General features: G+C 35.8%; 1 protein-coding gene across 4 annotated transcripts in view; it reads right to left on the reverse strand.

The window, feature by feature from the left end:
* EXOC2 (exocyst complex component 2) overlaps positions 1–27,492 on the reverse strand; it is a 184,116-nt gene that overhangs the window by 50,901 nt on the left and 105,723 nt on the right. For all 4 annotated transcript variants that reach the window (XM_048310287.1, XM_048310269.1, XM_048310276.1 and 1 more), the window contains 8 exons: positions 25,719–25,864; positions 25,540–25,621; positions 24,934–25,036; positions 21,806–21,924; positions 10,080–10,205; positions 6,794–6,918; positions 3,396–3,464; positions 2,975–3,132 (listed from right to left, as the gene is read on the reverse strand). In XM_048310287.1, coding sequence (XP_048166244.1) covers positions 2,975–3,132; positions 3,396–3,464; positions 6,794–6,918; positions 10,080–10,205; positions 21,806–21,924; positions 24,934–25,036; positions 25,540–25,621; positions 25,719–25,864 — 928 coding nt within the window. The remainder of the gene's footprint in view (positions 1–2,974; positions 3,133–3,395; positions 3,465–6,793; positions 6,919–10,079; positions 10,206–21,805; positions 21,925–24,933; positions 25,037–25,539; positions 25,622–25,718; positions 25,865–27,492) is intronic.

The following is a 27,492-nucleotide window of genomic DNA, read 5'->3' on the forward strand; positions in this document are numbered from 1 at the left end:
AAATACAAGAGCTCCATTCTCTGTGTATCTTTGAAAACCAATTATCCCATTCTGAGAAGATCAATTATTTATTTAATTCTGAAGATTGTAAATGCAGATTTTTTTTTTCCTCTAAGTTTACAATAATGTCATCACAGCAACATGCCACCTTTTTCTACCACCTTACACTTCCCTGCTTGTCTTTTTGCATCCATATCCTGTCCTCTGATCCAAGAATAATCCTTTTGGAGCAGAAGTAACTGGTTTTTTTTTTGTTTGTTTGTTTTTTTGTTTGTTTTGTTTTGTTTTTCTTTTTAGGTGAACGCCTAGATCAAATACAAGATCTACAACAGGGTTTATGAGATTTTTTTTATTTGCATGAAAACAGTAACAGTGATTGAACTCCCAGAGATGGTGATGTGGCTGTGCATCAGAGTGCTAAGAATATACACATTCAAGGAGCCAAAATACAGCCTACTGCACCATAAGCAGAATTAATTCACTGTTTTGCTTCCAACTCCGACCAGGTACAAATCACTGGTACTACAGGTAAGGATGGAGACACTAATTTCTGTTTTTCCTTTAGAAATAGTAACACAGCAGCTGCTTGCAAGAATTAGCATTTCAGCTTTTAACGAAGAGGCTGCTGTTGTGCTCAGACTTAGTCAGGGGCACAGAGGGAGGTTCACTGCTTTTATCCAACTCCTGGATATATAAGCAAGGACAATTCAAAGGCAGTCACTGCCATCTGCCCTAATGATACTACTGAGGAAAGCACAGGTAATAGAAAGTGCCAAGGTGGAGGAATAGGAAGGTACAAGCAAACAAGTGGAACATTTCCAGTCATCCACCTGTAGGCTCCAGTTCCATACCCCCGGTATTGGGCAAAAACCACCAAACACCCACCATTAGCCAGACTGCTCTCCACCCAGGACAACTACTGAATTAGTAGATTAGAGAAACCTATACTATCTCAGCCAGTCAGGAAACAGAATGTAAATACCCACCTGTGAGGAGTTTAAGTTACTTTAGACTGCACAGAAGACCTGTACTTTAGAGTTGATTCCATTGAGCACAGAGCTGTCACATCCCTAAAATCATCCTTTTTCTCATATAACACACCCTAACAAATGCGTACCTTTACACCTCTATAGTAAGGCAAAAGTCTTGCAGCAATGGCTCACTTGATTGCATAGTTCCAACTTATTCTCTGGAACCTATTCATACTGGGCTGTGACAGGATGGGGTACAAGAGAAAGACTGTGCTACCACCTGTGTGATACATACAAATATGTATGTGTGACATCAGCTGTGTGACACATACAAACAAGCAGAAAAATTAAGATCACACAGATGTAACGGCAACTCCTTATTACCTAATATTGTGAGCTTTATCACTCTTAAACACAAGCAGAAAGCAGTAAACCATTTGTGAACTGACAGAAAAGAGTAAAATTCTGTCATGCGCTTCACAATGACTTTTAGCTACAAACTATGAAAATAAGGCTTAAGCTATTACATAACTTTGCAACAGATAAAGGCCTTAGGCAATGTGTAGACTCTTCTTGGGAACAGCCCACCTTCATAATTAGTGTGAGTCACAAAATTTTTGTCAGACTGTCAAAGTGTGGGGGCTTGAAAATTAACGTACTTGCAGCATTTGCATAAACTTCTGACCCGGTCATCACCGATCAGGACCCTACGATAGCATGTTCCATTCCTCTTCTCCAGATGTCCCTTTTCTTCTCTACTTTTGATCACTTTGCAGTAAAGTCTAGCCCACTTTACTCAAGTGCCATTGCTACAAAAACAAGGTGGGGAAAGGAGTAGGAGGGAGAGAGGATTTCCCCAGATCTAAGTTCAGTTGTTCATTACAAGGGTAGTGCCCGGAAAGCAAAAGGAGATTCTCTGAAAGAGAGTCTTCTGTAACCTCAGCCTGGATCTTATCTCGGAAGGCAGGAGCATGGCTAACCTTTAGAGAATCTGTTGGTTACATTTCCAAGCCAGTATTACACATGTGCAAGTGCTAAAGTCTATAATTCTATAATTTGAGTGAAACTCATGGCTTGCTTCCCATAAAAGGGCAACACTGGTGCCCCTTCATATCCTTTCATCAAGTAGCAAGTCAGTTCCATCTTAAATTGAGAGCATTCCACAAAATTCAGCCAGAACAACAAACTTCACATGGAAATATTTTTCTACGTGGTTACAGTACAGAAAATTTAAGTGACAACAGACTGAGAGAAAGTGTTAAACAGACTTGACAACAGGTGTGTATCACCCCATCCACACTAAAAATATCTATACATGATTATACCCCCCCTTTCTTTTCTTCATCCATGCTTTGCTTGTTTCCTGCCTTGAAAACTCGAGATAAAAAGTACAGTATCATACCCAGGTACTACTCAGAAAGAGTAGTTACTTTCAGAAGATAGTGACAATTCCTGTAGTCCCCACAGACAAATGCAAGCAAATTCTTCATATTAGTGAGTCATTTTGCAATTAATGAAATTTGCATTATTAATTCTATAAAAAAATATAAGCAGAGTGACATTATAAGCAGGAGTATCACCTTCCATTAAACAACTGTAATGATACTAGAGTAAGAAACATGATATTTTCACCCATTTTGGCAAAGATGGGAAGACATGTAGCAAATGCAGCAAATAATTGCTTTCTACCCTAAAGAATCAAATCCTGTTTCATTCACAGAGTGTCTATGCTGTGCCAGGCAAATATTTTATTCAAACTTTTTAATAAGATGCTATGGGAAAAAAAATGAATATATTATTATGTAATAAGACTATATCATGAGACATCAATAATTGCACATAGAATCCTAAATGTGACATAAGCAATTTTTTTGCAATCTTATTTTTGAAAATGTTAACATTCTCAAAACTTAGGGTACTTAATGAAATGAACAAAACTTTTTGTCTTATAGCACACAGATTGCAGGAATAGGAGGATTTTACAGGTCCAGAGACCCATTTACCTTACAGTCTGGATAATATGTGTTAGCCACTGGCCAGAAAGTTCAGATTTCATTTCCCAGCCACCATACTGTCTTAATTCTCCTTCTCTGAGGCTGAATGGAAGCAAGGCTCCACGGATAAGTTTTACCAGAGAGTGCATCACTTCCTGAATCATCTTCTGCATCAGAAGAAGGGAAAGAAAAATCAAGGAAAGAGCTCTTCCAAGATGCTTAAGCAGCCGTGTACTTGCTACATACAACAGGCAGCAATGTTAGATTTACAGGTAGCTCCATATGGTAGAGAAGAGAGGACAAAAAGGTATGAGGGTACACAAATGATTTAAGAAATTTTATTTTTCAAGGTGACACTAAAGAATCTTGCCATGAAGGACAAATGAAAGAAATTAAGGTTCTGCCCACCATATCTCCCCCAGCTACTTACCTTGAAATCATTTTGTCTTTGCCTAGCATTTTTCTTCGATCTTTCCATTTGGCCAGATTTTTCAGCAGTCTTGTGAAAATGAGAAAATTGAAAAGTGTAAGTATCTTATAACCACTGTTAAAATAATTCTGAAAAAGGGGGTTTCAAAGTGAAGAAGTGAAAACTGATGAGTTTATGATGTAATTACAAAAACTAACTCAGGGCATTTTACTAAGCAAAGAACATATACATATATCAATAAACTCTACTTACTGTAGGTAAGTACCCTAATGTTTAATTCTGAGGAAAAAATGTATGCTTAAGACAAAGTCAGAGACAAGCGTAAGAGTAGCTCAAGCAGTACAAACTTCCTGAGGTCAAAGTTTTCTCACTGCAGTGTTAGTGAGATCTAAAACATATAAAATATAGTCTAATTGTGCATCAAGTTTACACAAAGAAACTATTTTTTCAGCATGGAAGCTGACCAGAGAAAGACGCTAATGTGAAGTGGGAGACAATTTTTGGAACGACAATTTGGAAATGCAAGATGTGAGGGGGAGGGTTGCGGGGTTTTTGTTTGGTTTTAGGAACAGTATTTTGTTACAATGCTCTTTAAATAATTCAACTAATTGTAAAAGAGACTCTGCAAAATAAGCAGCATCTTCTTTTTCACTTATTTGAGAACAGAGGAACGTGAGTACACTTTGCATGAGACAGTTACAGTTGAAGAAAAACATGGTTTGACTAATAGTTTTCCTGTTTATAGTTCTACCCTTCTGTGGAGACTACTGAGATCTCAGTAGAGCAAATTATATTGAAAAAGTTATTTCAAATCCTATGTGAAGTGCAGACGTTGAATTTTATACTTAGAAAATCTCCTATTCTATGTTTGTACAGCAACATCTACTGGACAAGAAGCGCAATAACATGACAGGAGTGCTCTCAAAGAGAATCAGTTTACTTTCAAATAACTCATTTGAAATGCTGTGTTTTTCAAAATCCCTATTTAGTTAAAGCATTTAAGATTTCTGAGATAAAATAAATAATTTGAAGTGAGCAAAAACTGCAGAAAAATAAAACTGCTTAACAGTTTTGGAAAATGCATAGCCATAAAACTCTTGTACGTTAAAGCTCTGAATTATACCATTGCAGACAAGGAGAACAACCTTCAAATTATTGCTGCATTTAATTTCCACTTCTCTCTTCCAAGGAATTAAAAAGAAAATAAGTTGTATTCCTTGAAACTTCAGATAGCAACTTTAAATTCACATTGGCTTACAGCTGGATTAAACAGAGCAATTCATAGATCTCTGATTTTTTTTTTTTTTAGTGGTTTTGCCGAAGACCAATCTTAAACCTTTCCTGCACAGACAGACCAAAACTATCTTGTGGTAAGATCAACGGTTACTACTCACATTTGTGACTTCACCTAGAGTGATTCAAAGAACTCAACTTTTCAAACTGTTGAAATACCACACACATTTTTAACTGACAATGTTTTAAGGCATATAGCTAACCTTTCAAAACTAAAAAGAACCCCCTCCCCACCAAAACCCTACAAACTGAACAGTAAAATACAATCTTGAAATGCATATGTGGAGATTTTCTTTCTACATTTCTAAAACGTAGAAGACTTGAATAAGCTAACTGGAATAACCCTCTATATCATTTTTCATAGGATATTTCTTAAAAAATGTAGCAATTGCCTTGCTTCCTGAATGATGATAAATAGCACGCACCCATGGTAAAAGAATTTTCTTAGTGGACAATTAAAATCTGTACTGTTTCTGACAGAAAAACACAAACTTTCAGTCTTGAATGCACTGTGATGACAGATATTCTTAGGTCTTCTAGACATCTTCTAGCTTATGTCACCCCTTTCTCTCGCTCATCCTCAATTGACTGTGGCATGCACAACATACAGGAGGAGCAGAGGATACTGACCTTCCTATCTCCCCAAGAATTTGTGGGGCTTCTGTAAGGACCAAAGGAGCAGAAGAAATCAAATGTATAGGGATTAATCTCTCAGTAGTTCAGAATTAGGCCCAAAAAAAGAAGAGCATATGCACCTTACAGACTAACAACAAAACTACCTCTTTTGTTTTAATACATTTAAACAATGTTTTGTTCAGGCAGGACAGAAGATCACTACATTTTCCACTTGCAGTCATTTTCATGAGCAGGATTTCTTCACCTTGTTTACAGTTCAAGTCTCCATTTCTCTAGAAATTGCTTTCTTTTTTATTGTACACAGGAAAAAAAAAATCACAGTAACTTTACAGGTGAGTTTGTAAGGTTTAATTTTCAACAGTACTGGTGTCAAAAAGAAAGGTTGTTATTTCCCTTACGAAATTAATTATTTTTGTTGAAGTCAACAGTACTAAGGTTTATTCTTGATTTTACTTTCTTCACTGAACATTATGAGTAAATGTCCTATCTTTTGATTTTTATCATGTAAAACAAGGATCACACATATCATCTATTTCACTTAAGCTATAATGCTCTGTACATTGTATTCAACATCTAAAGGGCTATAGTACCTATTAGTATCATCATATGAAAACAGTATATTGATTTATAAACAGTGGCAATAAATAGATAAATTAATTCTTTAGTTAGAGAAATAGAAAATGAGAACATAAGCTTCCAAATGTTCTGTTTTGAATGCTTTTGTTTTTTCTACTAAAGCTGCAAAGAATAGTAGATAGACGTGCTGACTTCAGAATTTAAACACAGCACAACATTGTATACTACAAATTAATTAATTTATCAAAAACTAATTTTCAAAATCTGTTAAGACTGTGCATATAAAACCAGCATGGGTCATAAATAATTACTTTTGTTTTTCCCCTTCTTCTTGGATTATCAAGATTATATTTGCATGATTTGGAACAATCAGATCATCTAAGCAAGAAGGAGTACCAGCACAAATAGTTGCAGCTGACTAACCTTCCAGACTAGACTCCCTATAATGTGTCTGTGAATTCTGCTCTGTGCCTTGGTTATTTTGCAGTTCTGGTCTTGAACCTAACCTCACTTCCAAATACTTAGAACTGAAGAAATGAGCACTCCTTTTCCAAAGAAAGGAAACAATATTTTTTCTGTATGACTCTGTCTTTTACGGATCTCTACCCTTCATGCAATGTGCTATTTCTTCAGATCACCAGTGAAGGGCCAGCTATGAGTAAGAGGTGAAAGTACACAGATATTATTGAGTCCAGCAACTGGAACACAGACACAGACACACACACAATCCCCACTGTCAGAATTTGAAGTTATTCTACTGTATGCTTATGGTCTTTTAAAAGAAAAATTTCTTACTAAAATGTCGTTACTTCTACCAGGGAAATACAATACTTCAGATATAATTATTACAGACCTTTGTTACTTATAAGTCCTTTATATAGAAGAATCCATACCTCACTGAATAAACTTCCATTTACATAAGAAACCCAGAGCTTCCAGAAGTTGGGCAGCTGACTTACAACAAGTTTTGTCAACTTTTCAACAAATACAACTTGCTGAGGAGCTTTGTATCGCCAGGCTAAAAGGGAAAGAAGGGATGGAAAAAGCAACATCAACATTTTTAAAAATAACAATAGGAATGTACTACTAGGTTGCTGCTACTTTGTATTACACAGGTGACTATTGAGTATATATAAAACTTTTTGGATAGAAATAAAAAATTTAAAGCCCAGTCCATACATGTGTACACCATTTGTACACATACAAGCTCCTTCTTCTCCTCTCATATGCTTACAAGGTGACAGCACCATGACAGCATCTACAGAATTGTTCCCCTTGCAGGGGTATCTAAGGCAATCCACCTAAAAATCCATTCAGACAGTCTTCTGTCTTCAAACCACTCTAAAAAGTAAGGTAACATGAAAGCAATCAAGACATTAGAAAAGTTTCAAATGAAATCTTGGCAACAGGTAACTTTTTGCAGTTTCCTCTGTAATGGGTGAAAGGGGGCAAAGAGAAAGCTGAACAGAGGCAGAAGTACTCATTAACATAGAAAATAAAGGAAACTTGTGAAATACTCTTCCATAACCATTTAAGTTCTCTGTTGAAACCTTCATGATTACAACGGTTTAACAAAACAGGGTATCCGCATAGCAGTGAAAAGAGACTTGTATTTGACTTCAAGAACTAGTCTACTTTGGAACACTTGGACAAAGAAATCATATAGTTTTTGAAAAACCACAAAATAAATAGCCAAAGCCCCCAAAAACCAAAATAAAACCACTTCAAAATGGCATGTTTGTTAGTGTGGTGGTTTTTTATGTATAAACTCAGGTCTTGTACAAATGATAAATTTAAAAATATTATATCATCCTATATAACACTGCGGAAATGCATAAAAACATTGCATGAAATAACACTTTTTCTATCTACTTTACTACAGAATGTTGCCTACACATGACAGGATTTCACCAGTTAGGCAAAAAATAGCTGCCTAATAGCACATTACACACTAGTAGGCTTCACCAGAGCCTCACTATTTTACTGTGTTGGTAGACAACCTTGAATCTTCATGCCTTCAGCAGCATCCATTTGTTGAGGTGTGGATCAAGTATTGGGCCATTTCTTTATTGGAGAATTGAATGTCTGTACTACCCACTTTTTCTCGTGGCCGAAAAGTTTAGGCAGTTTGGATTAGTATTTGAAAATAAAATCATAATGGAAGTCCAAAATTTGGAAAGAGGCTCTGACATAACACAAGTGCAACTGTGCTGAGAGTGATGTATCTGTTTAGGAGGCATGAAAACGTCAAAGCTCAACTGGAAAAGCTCCTAGTGTGGACACAGATAAGATACTTTCACCAGCTTGGTTTGTGACTGTCATCATAAAGACCTGGTCTAGACCCAGTGGCAGAAAAACTCTTACTAACAAGCTGTGACTGTCAGGAAGCTGTGCCAACACTGCTATAGCAGCAGAGGCTCTGTAACTTCTACAAACCCCATCTTCTAACAAAAAACAATTCAGTTCCTTTGAGAAACCATTTCATCTTTGCCAAAAGCTCCAGCACAAATCCAAGGTTATAACCAGGGATGTCTGCTGGCTACTGGAAACATACTAGCAAGATTTACTTGTCTATGAAATTCTTTTCCCCTTGAGGAAGCATACTTCAGGCTTAGTCCCAAGCCTGCAGACAGCAGATACTTCTTAGAAAAAGCTACTGCACATCATATCAAAAGGTTATGGCCACAAATTCAGGATATTTTTACTTTGTTGCTAGAGAAAGCTCTATATTTTATTCCATTGATTCTATTATAATCTCTGCAATACCATTCTAAAGATGAAACTAGAGCTATTGTCTATTGTTTACATATTCTCATGAACATATGCTCAAAGAGCTGAAAGTTATTTGAATGCTGCAATTTTGAATTCATAGTAATTTCTTTAAACAGTATCTTGGACAATCACTGTCAAACATATTGGAGAAAAGAAACCCCAAACACACTAAATCACCAAAAAACCCCAGAGGTGCCATTCCTTAAATTTACCAAAAACCAAAAAGATCCACAAGCAAACTGAAAACAGAACGCATCATGGCACAATTGGAACGGCAGCCCTTGCAGGCATCCTAAATGGTAGGTTTGCTTCGTCTGTCCACTCAAAGTAGAACAAAGATGGCAGAGCTATCAGTGGTCACGTGCACCTAAGTACCAAGGAACTCAACTCAGAGGCAACTCATTCTAACTCTAGGATATTGGGACGGATTATTATACTGCTCCAATTCCCCAGTTTTCCTTTGAATCTTGGTTTAAATTGGTGTCTACAGAATATGCAAAACTTGCTGAAAACTTACCTTTTTCAGTTTGTAAAAAATAACAGATCCATAACTAAGACTCTAAAAGCAAAATAACTGGTTGAAGTGGAATTGCCTGCCATATATGCAATTAAGTCCCTGCACATGCAAAAGAATTCAAACAAGTTAAAAAACCCCTGGATTTTGGATGTTGCTTGCTGCAATAAGTGTGGCATTTGTATTGTTAGTGGATGGCATTCAAAAACAACCAGCAATTTACTGTTTTGCTTTGTAATGCTTGTTAATCAACTCCATGCAAGGCTTTGGGCTGAGAAATGACAAGGGTAACAGTAAGACAGTTACTGCAGTAAGAAATTATCTATTCTGTGAAAAACATGTTTTCTGTCTCCTGTGATATCGCCATTGAAAGGCTCCCGAGAAGAAGTTGTTTGGACAAGGGTACTGAGGAGACTTACAACACAGGAGGTCTCAGCTGGCTGTGGACAGACGGACTGCTTGAGCTTAGTCAAACATTTTGTTTCCCTTTCTGGGTTTAGGGAATCAGAGATCCAGATATGTGAAGTCACAGAAGGTGCAAATGCAAGGAGAAGCATCTTAGCAAAAACACACAAAAGGTGTAACAAGCAAAAGGTAGTAGGTCGCTATGCATACAAGAAAAAAGGTCTGGTTTTGTTGAAAAAAAGACTTTAACTACATTCTAAGAAGCAAATTTTGAACTTGAATTTAAATTTTATGAACTGCTCTTTACTTGCAGAAAAAAGAGGAGTTCTTTAGTAAGCAACATTGACGTATGAGAAGAAAGATTTGTAATTCGTAACAATACAAAACAAACACACGGAATGTGGGTTTTTGTTTGGGTTTTTTGACTACATCACACACTGGTCACTGGCAGCTGCAACTTTGTGTTTTCAAATAAAACAGATGCCTACCATCATCACGGCCACACTGAAAGCTGCTGCCCCTTTTCAGTGAAGCAGTTTGACTGAGATGACCAATCGGCGATGGACGCACATCACTGTCCAGGTCTAGCATGGGGCTGTGGAGCAATGCATTGCCTGGAGAGAGGGGGAAAAAACCCAAAAGTTAGAATAATTTTGCACATCAGTTGACATGGAACAGCATGCTGCATGTGGAATTCTAACTTAATTCAGTGATACAAATGTTATCTTACAAAAACATTCTTAATATTGCTTTATTTAGACTGTTCCTCTGTATCAATACTATTCAATACCACCACTATGGACTCCTGTAGCAAAGCCAAAACCACAAGAACCATGGGGAAAATGCCATTCTTCGGTCTGTATGTTTCTCTGTTTATAATTAATGCCCTAAAATCAGTTGCTTGAAAGCCATGGATAAACATGTATTTATGCCATTAGTGACATTGCCCATGCTTTTTTCCTGGTGTATGTCCTAAATACACTTTTCAACAGCAAAAGCTTTTTTTTGTGTCCAGCTGAAGCAGTTAAGGGCAGAGTGCTCAACTATTACTCAGCTGTTTGACCTCAACAGAGTTCAGGTAGAGAGAATCCATCCATCAGGAATCAGACGAACTAATGGCACCTTTCCTTTGTAAATGTCCTTATTTACACGTAACTACAAACCCACAAAATTTTTTCCAGTGTATCAAACAATTATTTTTCACCTTGGGTGCCTGTCCACATGTAGGTCACTGTTCACATGTCTAAGCAAGGGTCCAATCTGAAGAAGGGGGATACTTGGAGTCTAATGTGAATTTTGAAAAACAATCATATAGGAATAAGAGGACTATGATGTTTTTTTAATATACTGGGACACACTACCAATATATTTTTTAAAGTCTAAATTGCTGCTTTATGCATTTCACCTTATAGATACATTTCTGAAAGTAGTCGTCAAAAATTATTTCAGCATTGCTCAACTGAGCTGTAACAATTAACTTAAGTGAATCACAATTAACAGAATTATAGAACAGCCCAGGCTGGAAAGGATGTCAGAAGACCATCTAGTCCAACCTTTCATGGGAAAGGGAGCCAGGGTGAGATTATCTAGCACCCTGTCCAGTTCAATCTTGAAAATCTCTAGTGATGGGAACTTTACAACATCACTGGGGAGGTTACATCAGTGACTGATTGTTCACAATGCAAAAAAAAAAAAAAAAAAAAAAAAAAAAAAAAAAAAAAAAAGTCTTATATTGAGATGAAATATCCCCTGGAAATTCATGCTGAATTTTATACTAAGAATCTCAGCATTTCAGTTTATATTGTTGATCTTTTCCATTGATACCTACATTCACTTAAAATAACAGGAAGGTCACATAGGACAACCACCAGCTGTAACACTGAAATACTCAGATTCAGGAGTAACACAAAGCAAAAATGATTCAAAGCACATTTGCTCTGGTGTTAGAGCAGCATGGCAGAAAGATATACCTAATCCTTTTAATTAAACAGCTGGGGCTTAAAGAGCAATATAAAGTATTGTGAAACTTATCACAAACTTCCAATAGGTGACAGTATTGGGTTTTATTTCATTTTGAAAGTAGTTTTTTCTCCTATAATTTTTTAAAGGCTTTTAAAGAAATTTCCTGTGGCCTTTCACTGCAGCATTATCATTACCAAAATACCTGTCAGTTCTTCTGTTCATCTTATTAGTGTTCATAGTATAAGACACATAAGTAAACAGATCCAATTTGCTACATCATTCACAATTGTGATTGACACACTCTATTAACTGACTTGGTGAACTCATCCCTCCCATCTTTAGGCTGTATTAGGATTCTGTTCACTATTTAACTCCTACACCACTTACTAAACACATCTTTATGACACCTTTAAAACTGGTGAGTTTTCAGCAACATAGAATCTGCTCAACGATTTACGTGTATTATTCACTGTCACCACAAACAAGATCTACAGTGAGTTTGAACAAGTGTTTGTGGAAAGACTTTGCCTTTTGAAAGAATTAAAAATGCACAATAATAAGAAAGCAAAAAACTAATGCTTTGCAGTAATCAGCATCCAGGAAAACAATCCGGTCATCTTACAGAATGAAGTAAAACCAAAACAAATTAATTCCCCTCCAAATTAAACAAAATAATATATTCAGTATCTTACAGAAATTTTTTTAATTCTACACAGAATTAAAAAAAAAAAAATTGTTGAAGGCCCTGAGAAATTTTAAGTGTCTCACATAGTTCCTGGGATTTCAGGAGCACTTGAGTGAGATTCAACATATTTGCACTTTATTTGGGGAAAAAAAGGTATGCCAAGAAGGCTAAGTCAAAATTGCCACAGGTACTGCTATTTAAAACATAATTTATTAAAAAATCACCAGCAAGAGTATAGCAATGTTATTTTCACAACTACTACAACAACTACAAAAAAATCCCTCTGATCTCTCTGCATAGAATTAAGACAGAATGTTAATAATTTGAGACAGAATGTTAATATAAAGAATGTCTTGTAAACAGATGGTCTCTAAAAATGACAGTGCCAATTAAAGCTCAGAATTAAGAAAAACAGACACACTTACCAAAACACCTTAATGTGAATTAGTTCAATTAAAACACTTGCTCGAGGTAGCTGTATTGCTGCTGATGCACTAACCCCATGCATCCCAAATAGTTTATATGTTCACCAGTAACAGAAAACATGTAAAGAACACTCTCTTGTTCCACCAGGAAAACCACATCATCAGTTTGCTGGCATACCAGGAAAAGAAAGTTTAACATGAACTAATTTCTTAATTGGTTGTCTAGCATTACAAGCAAGTATAACACAGCAGCAGGGAACTACAACAGCACATATACCCTCAGGACTAATAAACATCTGGACTACATTAGCAAAGCTGATCTTGCTTTCACCCTACCAGAAGATAGCGCTTGAAGACTGCACACTAACGCATAAATCTTGGAAAAAAAGTGGGAGTTAACTTACAAACAATTTTTTTTCTATCCCAACTTGTTCCCTTTCTGGAGCCAGCAGCTTAAATTTAGCAGCATAATGTAATACAGTGAATTAATAGTAGTATGGACTGGAGACAATAATATTTATAAACCTAAATAAACTAACCAAATAATAATTTACTGCCCACTCAGTATTTGATTTGTGTACTATTTTTACATTCCTAGATCCTGAATGTAGGACAGCAAGAATCTAAAGTTTCAAGAAATTAACTTTTTACTGGGCTAACAGGTTTTAAGATGTATAAACAATATAAAAAAAATACTCCTGGTAGATCTTTACTTTTAAAAAATACACTGCATCTTTGAAGCCACACAAGTATTTTTTTCCAAAATACAGCATCTACATGGAGCATATCTGTAAATGACTCTAGTGCCAAGTGTATATTTAACCAAGGTAACACAGGAAAAATAAATGTACTACATTCTCTTCTTCTATCCAACAGTAATGACAAAACAAAAGTACAATTAACATCTTATTACATTTACAACTGTACAATCATGAGAAGATCAAATGCAAAGTTTTAAGGATCTCAATACTGCTTTAGTTTTTTTTTTAAGGATTTTACTGGCTTTCAACTTTTTCTGCACAGGTATTTTGAAGGTGCATATTCAGATGCTGTGTGAAATAAAAATATTTCGGTGGTTTTGTTCACACCTCTTCTGTTCTAGCGCAGTAAGATCTCACCAAAATAAGAATCTAAAGAACACAGTAAAAAGCACAATTCTTGTTGATATTATTTCTCTAATTTGTGCTTCCACTTTCTCTAAATCAAAAGCCACCTGTGCTGAACCCTAACTGCAGGTTTATCATACTATAGAGTACTTCAGTTCCTACGGTGCCTATAGCTCATGTCAAAATCCCAACCCCATATTTTGGATTGTTACCTGCAAGCTCTTGGCATACAGTGAATTACAACCTCCATTAAAAAGACAGCTGACGTGAAATCTGCCTAAAATAGATTTTCCCATGATATACAAACCACTCAATGATTTAAACTTTTAAAAGTTGCATTACTTTCATATTCCTAAACTACTACCAAACTGAGTGTAAAAATTGTTCTGCAATTTCCATTGCTACACAACTGCCTGGGTTTTTCTCCCCTCTGAGGGCTGGTAAGTGGAGGTTTCTCGAGGGAGTCACACATCTCTCGCCTCCCTCAATAGTCCAGCCTCAGCCACCCTGCAATTCTGCCAGCCTGGTGCATCAATTACATGACTTCCAGTAAAGATTTTTACAAAAGCTGCTGGTGATTAGGGGATAATATAGTGACAGTACTTCTGCAGAGACAAAGAAAATTTTTAACAAGTGACCAACCTTAGGCTAAGCAACTTTTCAGTGAGATTTTCTACGTTAAGTCAAATGTCAGTCATTACACAGACTTGCTCATATACAACAAGCACACGTACACACAGTGTATACATCATGTATATAAGCAAGATTAATTAAAAAAAAAAAAAAAAAGAGACCGTGCAAGATGTGCAACCAGGTGAATACAGTTACTGTATTTTCTCATCCATTATGTATCTTACAGTTAATTTTCTCACAGGCTACCATAGCGAGGGAAGGCTGATCTACAGCCTCCTGACTCTCTGAAGGGCGGCAGACTTCCTTACCAGCCTTAAACACCTTTGAACATTTTTTCCTGTGCACAGCAGGCCCTTGTCCTGTGCTACAGCCTGACCACCCACTGTTGCTTGTTGACCAAACACACAGTGCCTGGAGCCCGCACCGACACAACCAGGATAAGATTCCTTTCAAGGACACCGCATTGAGAATTTCAATTTGTCTAGGCAAGAAATTAGGCAAGCGGGAGAAATTACTGAAAAATTAACCTGCTCAGCAGACGAATTAACTGCATTTTATTCTTTTTCTTAAGTACTTTTTCCTTCTAACCTTATATTTTACAGTGATCAAGAAGAAAATGGGTTGTTTTTCTAGAAAAGACATGAGCGTGCAATATTTAAATTGATAGAAAAAATGGTTTTGGGAGACATTTAAAAATGAATGCTTTTTTAAATCTTAAAGCTAGTCTTCATTATTGCAAATAATGTATTAATAATGAAACTATTTTTCAGTTTACTACAAAAAGGGTAACTGGGCCTATTCTAGTGGTATTCTAAGTATTTCACAGCCTAGGGCCTTATTGTCAGCCCTTCAGGCCAAAAAATTCTGAAACAAGAGCCAAGCATTCAAGTCCAGCACATAAATAAAAATTACTTCATTTTACTAGCACTAGCTCCAGCGGACGTTAAGATCATCAGCACTTTTGGAAAAACTCACTTTAACTCAATTGCCCAAATAAGGACTAAAAAGACGGGAGCAAACACAAAGGTAAAATTCTGGCCACTGTAGAGTTTCACTCTATCTACAGTCATACTAATCTTTTAAATTTTGATTGTAAGCTAGCTGTGTTGCTTTTTAATCCCAATAGTTACTCTCTTTATATTATATTTACATTATATTATTTAAATTATTATATAAAATAAGAATGCCCCCTGAACTTCTGAACATGCTGGATTCTACTAGAAATTCTAAATTACAGCTAAGTTACAAATACAGGTAATAAAAGAGGAAAATGAATCTGCTATCAGTTTTTGTACTGATCAATTTTTATTCTCTGTCTCACTTTTTTTTTTTAAATTAATAACCCATTAAGGGTTTGCTTGACATCTGCTGTCAAAAGGGTATTTCTGCTATGGACAGGGGATGTGGTTTAGACATGAAATGGCTCCCAGCTGCAAGAATTCTTCTTCCAGATGTACAGTAAGCAAAGGCAATGGAAGAGAACCAGCTGCTAGGATAACAAATTGAAAAGGCCCTTTTGACACAAGCCTTGCCGGCCTGTCTGATCTAACAAAGATGGATCATTCATTGCAAGGTGAATAGAATCTCAGTGTGGCACAGAAGAAAGAGCAACATGGTCTAAGCATCCATTTCTCTCTTTCACACTAAGTACAGCTGCTGTTACTCTGGCACAGAAAAGCCCGGCAGAGTTTTTAGCAGTATGTGGAGAGCTGTGCGTCATACTCAGCGCTGCAAAAATTATACTTTTTTCCAGCATTAAGAACTAAAATAATAATAATTTAAAAAAATATCACAGTGACTGTACTAGCATGCTTCTGTTTGAAGAGCTGGCTCCACACTGGGAACTTTAATAGGTTGTATATTGCATATTTCGCAAGCCAAAGGGCAGCAGAAAGATCACACTACAACCATGTCAGTGTTTTCATTTACAGCTGTAGTTTTTAAACAGGTTAGCTATTAACAGGTAACTTATTTGCAATAATATTACACAATATCTCAAAGATTTGCATTACAGATGAGTGATTTAGGTTGCTCAAAGAAGACAGGCAAAAGTGGTTTTAAATAAGAATTTGTAGGAGTGAGACTTGACAACGTTCACAACAACCTGTTAAAGAGCTACGGCTTTCTCAGCCAGTTTGATGATAACTGGATGGGAGTCCCTACCCATTTTAGTTCAAAGGATCATGAAACCTACTAAGCCACTATTAAAGTCTAAGCAAATAACCACTGGCCACACAGAAAACAGTCTTAACCTCCACAGCTTCTATCCCTGATACTTGCATTAAGAATCCCATTGCTTAACTCCTTTTGGCTATCTGCCCAGTGCCTCAGGCAAATTTTAAACTAAACCTCATTTATTTACATTTATTTTCACGTCATTTTATGTCATTATGTTCTCCATGTTTCCTGCACTCCAACAAATCTGGGAAGCATAAACCATAATGAAAAACTACAATTATGCTTTAATAATAGAGGAATTACCAAGTATAGTTACAATTAAAAAATACGTAAAATCTTAACTGAAGGAAACCATTTAGTATACAGGTACCAGAACTGAAAGTCCCTAGATGTCTACAAATCACAAGATCAAGGGTCAAAAGCAGCAATTCTGGCTTCAGCCAATACAAGGCATAAAATGCCAACACAATTCAGTTTACCATTCAAATATTTATTTTTAGAGATCTAATAAATACTGTTTTGAGGGAGCATACGTTCTTCCATGGTAACCTTTATATTCATGGCTTGGAAAAACACTCTTTTTCCATTTTTTTCTGTCTCACGCATCTCCTTTTTAACATATCTACATACTAAGTAACAGCAGCAAACTGGCTTTACCTACTTCAGGTCCTCCCAGTGGATAAAAACAGTGGGATATGACCAGATAGATAATACTAATTCATCTATGCATCAGGAAAACTTCGTAAGCATAAAAAAAAGTTTCAAAAACAATAAAAGAGCACAACTGCCTATTCCATGAATAAGACAGATAGCATTTGAAGTTTTCTATTTAATGCAATAAATCCCTATATTTACAAGCACTACTACATAAGCAGAGCTAGAGCTCCGGCCAGTTGCACATGGGTCCCACATCTACAGCTGCACCTTTAATGAAAGAATCTGAACAGCAGAGAAACAGGAGAATGACGTAAAACAAGGACAGGAGCAAGGGAACTCTGTGCTTCAGGTATCCCCCTGTACTGCCTCACTATGACTTTGGCTATGCTGTTTGGTCTCTTTGTGCTGGCTCTTTATACTTCTGTGCAGGAGAAATTCTGATCTGCACTTTCATTCACTCCTTAAAACATGTGGGCTTGGATTCAAACAGTTTCTCATAATATGAGCATCACATGCCTGCATTTTTTTTGCCTCATAAATGAGGAAGGTCTGCTACAGCAAGAAATAGATAGGCTAAAGGCAATGATGGGTGAGTAACAATAGCCATATCTTAGCACATAATGAAACATTAATCTGCATAATACAAAATTAATCAGCCAACCAACAGGGTTTTTTAGACTGAGGGGAAACACTACATTCATACACATACAGAGTTATTGCTCAAGGGAAATAATACACTCCTGAATGCTGCTGTGAAGTACTTCATACACAGGAGTTGAGAGAATTTCCCGTCCTACTTGCACCCATTGAAATAAATGCAACCAATTAACTAATGATCAGATTACTGTATCTGTTATGATTAATGTCTATAAAAATCAAAGGAAAGATTCAATTAAACAATTTGCTGTTGGCAGTTGAGAGCTTTTTAAGTCACAACGCTAAATTATTTGACAGAGTTTAGCACAGCTTGATATACCCTTTCAGGTTTTGGAAACAATACTAACACAAGTTGGATTAACTGGAAACAGACAGTATTGGAAACACACAGGATTTCTGCTGACCCCTGAAATAAATTCTGAGAAAGAACTCCAAGATCATTACAGTCCTGTAAACTTGGCCATGGTTTCTTCTTTCAGGTTGCATCAGAGACTGCCCCATGCTGTGATACTAAATGATACTTTGCACATCTAGAACATCATTCCAATTGCTGAGTATTTCTTACAAAATAGAGTTCATCTCTGATAATATACAAGCCCAGAGCTTTTTTAAAAAAAGTTCTTGTGATACTGCTGAAGGATTAACACTTAGATCAAAAATACATACTTAGATATCAACCTAAAACAAACATGTATTTAAATATATCTCTAATACAAAAATTTGTGATAGCACCTTCCAATACCTTGGCATCTAAATTAGCTCACTCTTCTCTTTCAATCTGCAGACCCTTGGAAGTGCAGCTATTAACAAGAGGGCAATCATCAGGTGAAGACCCTAGAGAGGATGTTAGAAAACTAGACTTAACTTCTTGTCAGTATTGGGAATTTTCCTGACTGCCATTACTATTGGCCTGGATGACATAAGTCACAACCTCTTACAGACAGTAGGAGAAGATGTTATTTCTATATAAGCAAATGAAATTATTTCAGTTGTAATGACTAATGGGTCAGCCTTCTAGTTGTGTGGAGACAACTGGAACAATTTTATCCCATATAATATACTGTTGACTTATACTAGTGACTAAATTTGGAGTAAGTTCTCCTTAGAATTCACTTAGGATTGTGTTTTTGCTTGTTTAGCAAATAATTGCAGAGTTAATCTTCCCTTCCTGAATACATCATAGCCAGCAAATAAGTTCTTTGAGAATATTTGCAGTTTGACAACCAGCTGCAAAAATCCTATCCAGAATGTCTAATGGTTTAAAGAAACCCAACCTTATTCAGGTAAGAAAAGCAGAGACTTTGCCTAATTCCAAATCCATTTCAAGTAGTAAAAGTCATGTGTAATGACTCAGAGCACAGTTCTCTTTTCAAAACTAATAAAATAGCAGCAAAAGGCTTTGGCACAAGCTCAGCTGAAAGGCGAAAAATTTTGCAGAAATGTAAAAATAGATACAATCTGCTAACTAAGGTTTAAGTTTACTATGCTGAAAAGTTTTGACTCAATCAGTTTGAACCCACAGATTCAGTTAGCAAAAGAATTATGGTAAGAACAGCCAGAAATAGCTGGTATGCTCAAGGTGGAGCTACAATTACTGTCCGCTTGTTCCAGCATTCATAATATGAAGACTGCCATCTGCTAGAAACAATGGAAACCTAGAAAAACTTTCATGCCTTTTTTATTGGAATATCAGTCTTATGAGCCATCTCTTCCTACAAATTCTTGATAAACAAACAGAAAAAAATCTTTTTTTGAAGCACGTGTTACGTGGAAGACTTAAATGTTTGAAAATTTATTATTATTTTATCTTAAAAAGAGCTTATGAATTTATGAACATATAAATAACATTTCTAACTTGTTTAAGTTGATTAGATTCCAGAGTCTTGCATAACCAAACTGAGTAAAACTCCACACTTTCCCTGTTTGAAAAGCATACACCTATTAAAGTAGATTAAAATATATGCCATGTCTCCGATCACAACCAGCATTGTTCTACGTGGCAGTTAAAATCAATCCTTCTGCGTTTTCTTTTTTCTTTCTCCCACCTGGTGTATGCCAAAATTAAAGATCTATGGAAAGCAAAAACCATGCTTAGCAACTTTCCTTTGTCCTACTAGATACTAAGTGAGAAATTCAATCAGCTAGGATTGATTCTTGAGTATTTTAAAACCTGTGCAAAAAACTATAATCAATAGAACACCACACAGAAGGCTGGAAGAAAACAATTGGAATTCGATGAGCTGTTAGCATTTCTTTCATACGTGCACAAAATATTAACTATCGATACATGCATTTGCTGGGCATTCAAGTTATTTAAATTCTTCTGTGAGCCAAACAAAGCTGTAACATAACAGCCCCTTTGATATTAAGGCTGAGGTAAGCAGTTTTTTGTTGCAAGAAAATACCAAACAGGCTGAGATTCTTCAAGACAAATCTAGGAATTTAGATGCATTTTCCACTTATTCACTGGAGCCTGCACATCAAGATTTCATAGACCACTAAAACGTTTCAAGCACTAAGTATCTTTGTCTCTATTTCTCTTGCTAAAAAGCTGAAAAATGGCCATACAAAATTTTGCAAGTGAGAGAAGAAGGAAGCTTAGAATTATTAACCATGGCTGTTTTCACAAGTGAGTTTTGCTCCTGGTAACTGAATGTTGTGAGGCTGGTGGCGACGTCTCATGAGGGGCTTTGACAAGGAAAGAAGATGGGGAGGTTTTGGAAATGTTCTGATTTTTGACCAAGATGCCAGGAAAACAATTTGGCATTCCAACCAGTTCCACAGCACACTGTGTAGCGGAACAAAGATGGTCTGCGCACACTTTTAAGCTAAAACTTACTGACATCGCTGTCACAATTGATGTACCCAGTGAACTCCATACCTCATGTCACAACCTCTGCAACAGAGAGTTAAAGCCTCCTGCAGAAAATTTACAGCACATTTCTGCAGCAGCTCCAACTCAGAAAAACCTTTGTGGTTTCTCAGAATACACCACCGTATTTGGCTGGGGATATGCATGCACTAACACTAAACATGGGAGTTACCTATAAGCCAAGGGATGCCAGATTCCAATATGCCTATTCATTTCAGAACTGGCAGCAAACTCTGTAAGACTTCTTGAGAAACAAGGCACTGCTTCTGTTTCCTAATTTGAAAATCCAGTTTTCAGATTTTACTACTAGAAATGTCAGGCCAGCTGCCTTCCACCTACTGGAAGGCTTTTTATATGTGGGCTAATGTGATAGATCATGTTAATTTGTAGCTAAGTTGCTGCCACACCTGCAATACTTACACTTCTCCTTGAGGAGCAATGTTGGCAAAGACAGAATACAACTATGTATTCATATTGGTCTTAATAATAACTTTGCCTAAATATCCCCTTTGTGCAGATTTAGTGTAACCTGAATTTTGAAACTGCACACAAACAAGGAACAAGAGGACTCCATAATATCACTCACTACATATCAAGGAATTAAGCATTATCCCACTGTGCCCCAATGTCCTGTGTATTCATATACTAATAGAATATCTTGAGACAAAGAAATCTAACCGGCAGATTCAGATAACAGTTCAAACTTGATATGACCTCAAAGAAATGTTTCAAGAGGACAGTAAACCATAGATAAATGACTGAAACTTAATGCTTTTCCCATGTAAAGAGCTTAAAAGTTATAAGTTAAACAAAAAGAAAACTCCAACTGCTGTTTCATTTTTATAATAAAGAAAAAATATAAGTCAGTATTCAACTTTGTAAAAAGCTATCTAAATTGATGGGGAATAACTAAAATATCCTCTGTAGACTAGAACTTGTCAAATAAAAGGCAATGCCAAATTCCTAAATGTCAAATATACATATATATATATATATATAAAAATATATATATAAAGGTAAAATAAAAATGTATCCTTGCCTTTTTGTTCTTTAACATAGCTCTCCTTACAGTTGTGCATGAGCTGCAGAATCCACTGATGTTGAGCACCAATGCACTGCCAAGCTGGGTCCCCAGGCGCATGAAGATCAGAAAGATATCTGTAAAATCCAGTCCAAAAATCACAGCTCTGACTTGACACACTGAAGGCCTCATTAAAACAGACCAAGGATGTAGTAAGAAACACTTTTTCTTTTTTCCACATAATTTTAAAAATTCAAGAATAGGTATTAAGATACACTCCCATCCACTGCAAACAGAAGTTTTGCATTCTCCCTTTTTCAATTAGTGAGGCAAAATTCCACCAAAAAATTTTTACAGAAATAAAAACCCACCTGTATCTTTAATATCATATTAATGTATTTCCAGTTGTGCCTCTAGTAAAGTATGCAGGAAACCAAACTCTTTATCTGCATGGTTGCAGTTTAGTGCTTCAGATTTGAGTGGAACCAGTGGCATCTCAAGCACATAAAAGATGGTATTTTTCTTCCTACTGTATATGTCCTGATTGTATCATCATGTAATCTTAACAAGCAATTACAGAAAGAATTAATTTCTGGTAGTTCATTAATTTCAGCACATGCACGCACAAACATATGTAAACCAAGTTCCTGGGTTGGCTTTTTGTTTGTTTGTTTTGGTCTGGTGGTTTTTTGTGCACACAGTGTCTGAAAAAAAAGAGCAGGGAGAGAACAAAAAGGATTGGGGTGTCTAATCTGCAGAAGCAAAACACTGTCTTTAGGGAGAGAGGAGTATTAGAAGCCAGCTGTTGTGATTTTGAAGAGAACACAAAAGAAATGTAGTCTCATGTACAGCACTCAAGACTGTCTGACAAAGTACTTTCAAAAGGGTATTTTCAAGAAGTAGTAGCTGCTCTACTGTTTAAGGCACTCTGTTATATTCTGCATTAATGAGACTTGGGATGGACTAAAAAATTCAAGATGCTTAAGGTGAACTATACTGATATGTTATCTCAAGCAGCGCAGAGAATGTTTAACTCCCTCACAAAAGCTGTTTTACTACAATAATACCTAATGTTAATTAGGACTGTGTTGAATTCTGTCTTCTTTGACAAACGTCTGCAGCACTTGAATGAAAAATAAACTGTCAAAGTAGGATTGGTTGGATGGACAAGAAAATTACACAACCAGCCATTTTGACAGGGTGACATTTATAAATTACGAGCTCAAGTCCTTCTCAGTGTTATGGGGGGCTTCAGTCTTTTCTTAGACACAAAACTAAAAAAAAAATTACCACTGGTCATGAAATACATACATCTACTTGGCTGCTAAGTGCTACGGTAAACTACTTCTGAACAGTGTAAAATAATTAACAGTGTAAATATCCTAATAAAATGAGAGGAAAATATGAATTGAAGCCTAATCATAAACATTAAATATCTGAAGGAGAAAATGACAGTATTTTAGGTTTTGGTCAGCCTTCAACTTCAGAGGTCATAACAAAACAAATGTATTAAGGAAGAAAAAACCCTCATAAAAATCGCAGGGTTTATGCAAACTATTTTACAATTCGTATTTTGTTAATTTCATTTTTGCTGAAGTCCTCTGAAGAAAATTTACTTCATACCTTGCCTTCAGAAAATTTACACTAATATAACCATGTATATTTAGAGTATTGAAACTAATGTAACAATTTTGTAGGCTGGGATTCTGTTGATTCATTAGAACTAAATTATTCCACATTCATCCACTCCCTGCTCTTCTTCATTATACTTTCTACATGTGGAATACATTTGGTTACATTAACACAGTCTGCTTTATCATAGGCTGGGCTATTTTTAAAGATTCAACAGTTCAAGGTAAGGGGCTAGAATAAAAACCCACCTTAAAAGCAACCAAACAAAACAGCCAACCCCAAAAACCCAACCAAGAAACAATAAAACACAGTCCAAACCAAAAAAACCCACAAAAACTCCCAAACAAAACTCGACCAGAATCAAGCACATGTACAACTATGAGTCTTTCAAAGAATCCTTGGAAAAGGTCATACAACCTGGCTTAGGCTAAGCAGCTGCTCTTTAAAGTTTTCAAGTGCTGCAGAGAAAAGGACTAGCCAGTGCTGCCTTCACAGACACAAAATGCTTAACTATTAAACTTAAAAAACAGTTCCAATTAATAGGCAATATTTATGTACCATCCAGAAGAATGAGAAGCACTCTACATAAATGCACACAAGTCACTGTACTCATAAACTCTCATGATGCAAAGGGACCTAAGACCCCAATACCGCACTTGGGCCCGCGTGGCTGGGCCTGGTGCACACACAAAACACTCAAGACCTTGTGCAGGTGTCTGAATTTTACAAATGCTTCCCGCACAGCACATTTGGTCTGCTTCTTTTAAGATAACTGATAAAAACACTGAGATTGTCAAGACACACTAGGAGCCCTAGTAGCAGCCAAATCTCAAAAGCTTTCTAAACAAAGCCATCAAATGTTCCAGAGCACTCTAAAGTTTGGCACCAAGGTCTCAAAGGTTAAAGTCTACATCAACTGGCCTCAGTAGCCCTACAGCAGACACTAGCTTTGTGAAAAACAGCAAATCTATAAATGTTAATGAAAACTGGGGAACTGGTTCATATTCATGAAATACAAAGGAACTACATTGTTTAGCCAGAGCAGTAAAAGAGCCAATTCCACTTTCAAACAACAGAACAGTCTGGATTAAAACCTCCCTGTTATCTGACTCAGGATGATTCCATTTCAACATCAAGTCAAGCTGAAGTGTAAGAAAAGTTAATAAGGAATCTATTTTGAGGTATGCAAACTAGGAGTGATCATTTCAAACACAGCTTGCAATATGTTGGTTTAGAGAAAGCAACAGAATCTCAACATGCCTTAAAGATTTAAAAAAATTAAATTCAAATCTTAATTATGGTTCATGAAATTGTTCTCATTCAAGAACTGTTTTTCAGTCATTCAATAAACAATCCAGTTTGCCATTATTTATATAATCATAAAGTCTCAAAATACTCACAGCTTTAAAATCACTACTTAGACCACATTAAAACTAGTCACTACCCCATTTAGGAAACATTTAAATACACATTTAACACCATATGTCTTATGAAGGCACTAGTCAAATGATTACCTTATATAACGTTTCTGATCATGCAATGTTGACGGAGTTTCAAGCAACTTATCCAACAAAAGTTCTCGTAAAGCTTCAATTCTGGTTTCAACTTCAGCATAATCTAGGAATAGGGAGCAGAAATAAATCCAACGTGTCCTTCAGCAGTGTTATGAACTGAAAATTACGTTATTTTTCTAGGGTATCAGACACTTCTGGAGTTAATGTGGAAATCAATATAAAGCATTTTATAACAAGCCACATCTGAAAATATTATACATGACAGCTTTACAAAACCAGAGAATTAGACTTTAAAGTCTTTCCAACAATATATGAGAAAGATACTCAAAGTCACATTTTAATTACTGTAATCTTTTTTTATGTCCAGTAATACCAAGCCTGAATAAATAAATAAAATTGGCTGTGATTTCACATTTTGTAGTAAATACCTCACTCAGAAAACTTGCCAGAAATAGTGCCTAGAGTAATTGGCTCCTATAAATCCATAATTTGTATGGATGAAAATCTGTATCAAACCCACATAAAACTCTTTGGTCTCCTGTGTGCATTTTAGCCTTTAAGTCAAAAAACCCCCAAAACCACTAAATAACAGAACCCATATCTTACATTTTTTGAACACTTGAACCTCTGTCTTTCCAAAGAGGGACTTGGCTTTTTCGTAGTCATTAATAACCACATCGTAATCGCCCTTAAAAACAAAACAAAGCATTTTCATTTGTTAAGAGAAAGACTAATGTCAACAGGCTACTTTCAGCAAATAGAAAATTATTTTTAAAGGATTATACCTTCTGGATATTTCTTTCAATATTTAAGGGAAGATTGAAAAGAAATTTAAAGCGCTGAAGAACATTAAGCGCATTTCTCGTTGAATCGGCTTTGTCCTTGCGACCCAGCACTTCTTGAAACAAGGTATCTGCTGTGTTACTGGCTCCTATTTCAAAAAGCATGACAGTAAGAAAAAGTAGAGTCAGTAATCAGTTGAAATCACAAACAGATTTTCTTTATTTTAATGAGTTATTCAAGGTTTTTTTGAGAGCAAATGAGTAATTATTGCTGATTTTCATACTTTTTTTTTTCAACTGTGTTAACGTTTTACAACTGCTGAAATTCTATTTCAAAGTGAACCACTTAGCATTTTAATGTGGTAAGACCCCTGTGAGATTAAAAACAATCACTCTTTCCTATTTCAAATGCTTAGCTTTGCTGCAGATATCTTATAGTTTGCTTTGGCTCCAGATGTACATTTTACAACCAAATTATGCATCTCAGGATATAGAAAAAGTCATAGAAAGTTTTATTTTTTAAAAAAGTATAATTTCGTTTTGGTAATTAATGTCAGAGCTTCTAAGTTATCACTGGGTTTTGCAAACATTTTTTTTATATTTTCAAGTCAAGTTTTAAAAATGATTAACAATATTTGAGCCACTTGAAAGTACCAAGGGTTAAGACAAAGACAGTATCATGACTAAAAAAGTCTAACTAGCTGGTCACTGTAACAGAATGAATACCAGTTGTCTTCATATCGCATTAAAAGTCTTACCAGCTTCATCACACACAGGATGAAGCCTTGGTCAACAATTTCATATATTTAAGTTTCTATACCATCTACGAATACTATTCAATAAATACATTAAATATAGCCCTAAAACTTTTTCTATCCAAACTAAAAAGCATTCTACTTTCTAATAAAGATTTCTTCCTAACACAGAACAATAAAATTTCACGTATTGTAGAGAAGACTTACACTGCATGTGAATATTTGCATTTTTCAACTTATGACTTACTTTTAATTAACCAGGAAAAAAAAAAAAAAAGTGGAACTGTTTTAGCCTTTTTGATCGTTGTGTGTAGAAGTTTCTACATTATCTGGTCTAGTGACTATACTTTAAGCAAAGATGAAAAAAATTACATCAGTCTCGCTGGGTGGCTTGCATGCCATTTTCTCTAGTCAACACTGTGGGTGGCCTGCTCATGTTAAAAGTAGTCTTTGTAAAATAATTGTTATATCTAAATAATGTTTAAACTTTGTTGAAATTTTGAAGCCTTGATGTAAAAAAAGTTTTGTCAGGACATCTATTTCCACCACATACTATGCAGCATAGAAGACTTTAATCCACTAAGGAGAAATGCACAATGAAAACAGTTAGCTGGACATTTAAATAAAGATCACTGTTAAAGTATGATTTTTCTCAAGGTTGTAAGAAATTATTGTTTTGTAAATAGTAAGTAACATTTTGTTTGTTTGAATTCATATGTTTCTTGTCCATTCTTTTAACAGCCCAGAAGCAATGTGCTGTACCTGGGAATTGAAGTTATATTCACGAAGTTGTTATTTTTTATTCAATGCAAACCTTTGTTAAAAGGTAATTGACAACTGCAGGAAGAGCACAGTGACTTCTACCTTCATCTCTTTATGAACTAGTTTGCTGTACAAATCTTCAATTCAGGTAAATGATTCTATTTTTTTTTCCCCTAAGGGTACTTTTCTGTTTTATAAGAAATTGAAATATATCAAATTACTTATTAATGTCTTAATGAAATTCAATACTTCATGCAAAA

Source organism: Corvus hawaiiensis, chromosome 1 (assembly GCF_020740725.1).
Source record: "Corvus hawaiiensis isolate bCorHaw1 chromosome 1, bCorHaw1.pri.cur, whole genome shotgun sequence".
In the NCBI taxonomy this organism is placed as follows: Eukaryota; Metazoa; Chordata; class Aves; order Passeriformes; family Corvidae; genus Corvus; species Corvus hawaiiensis.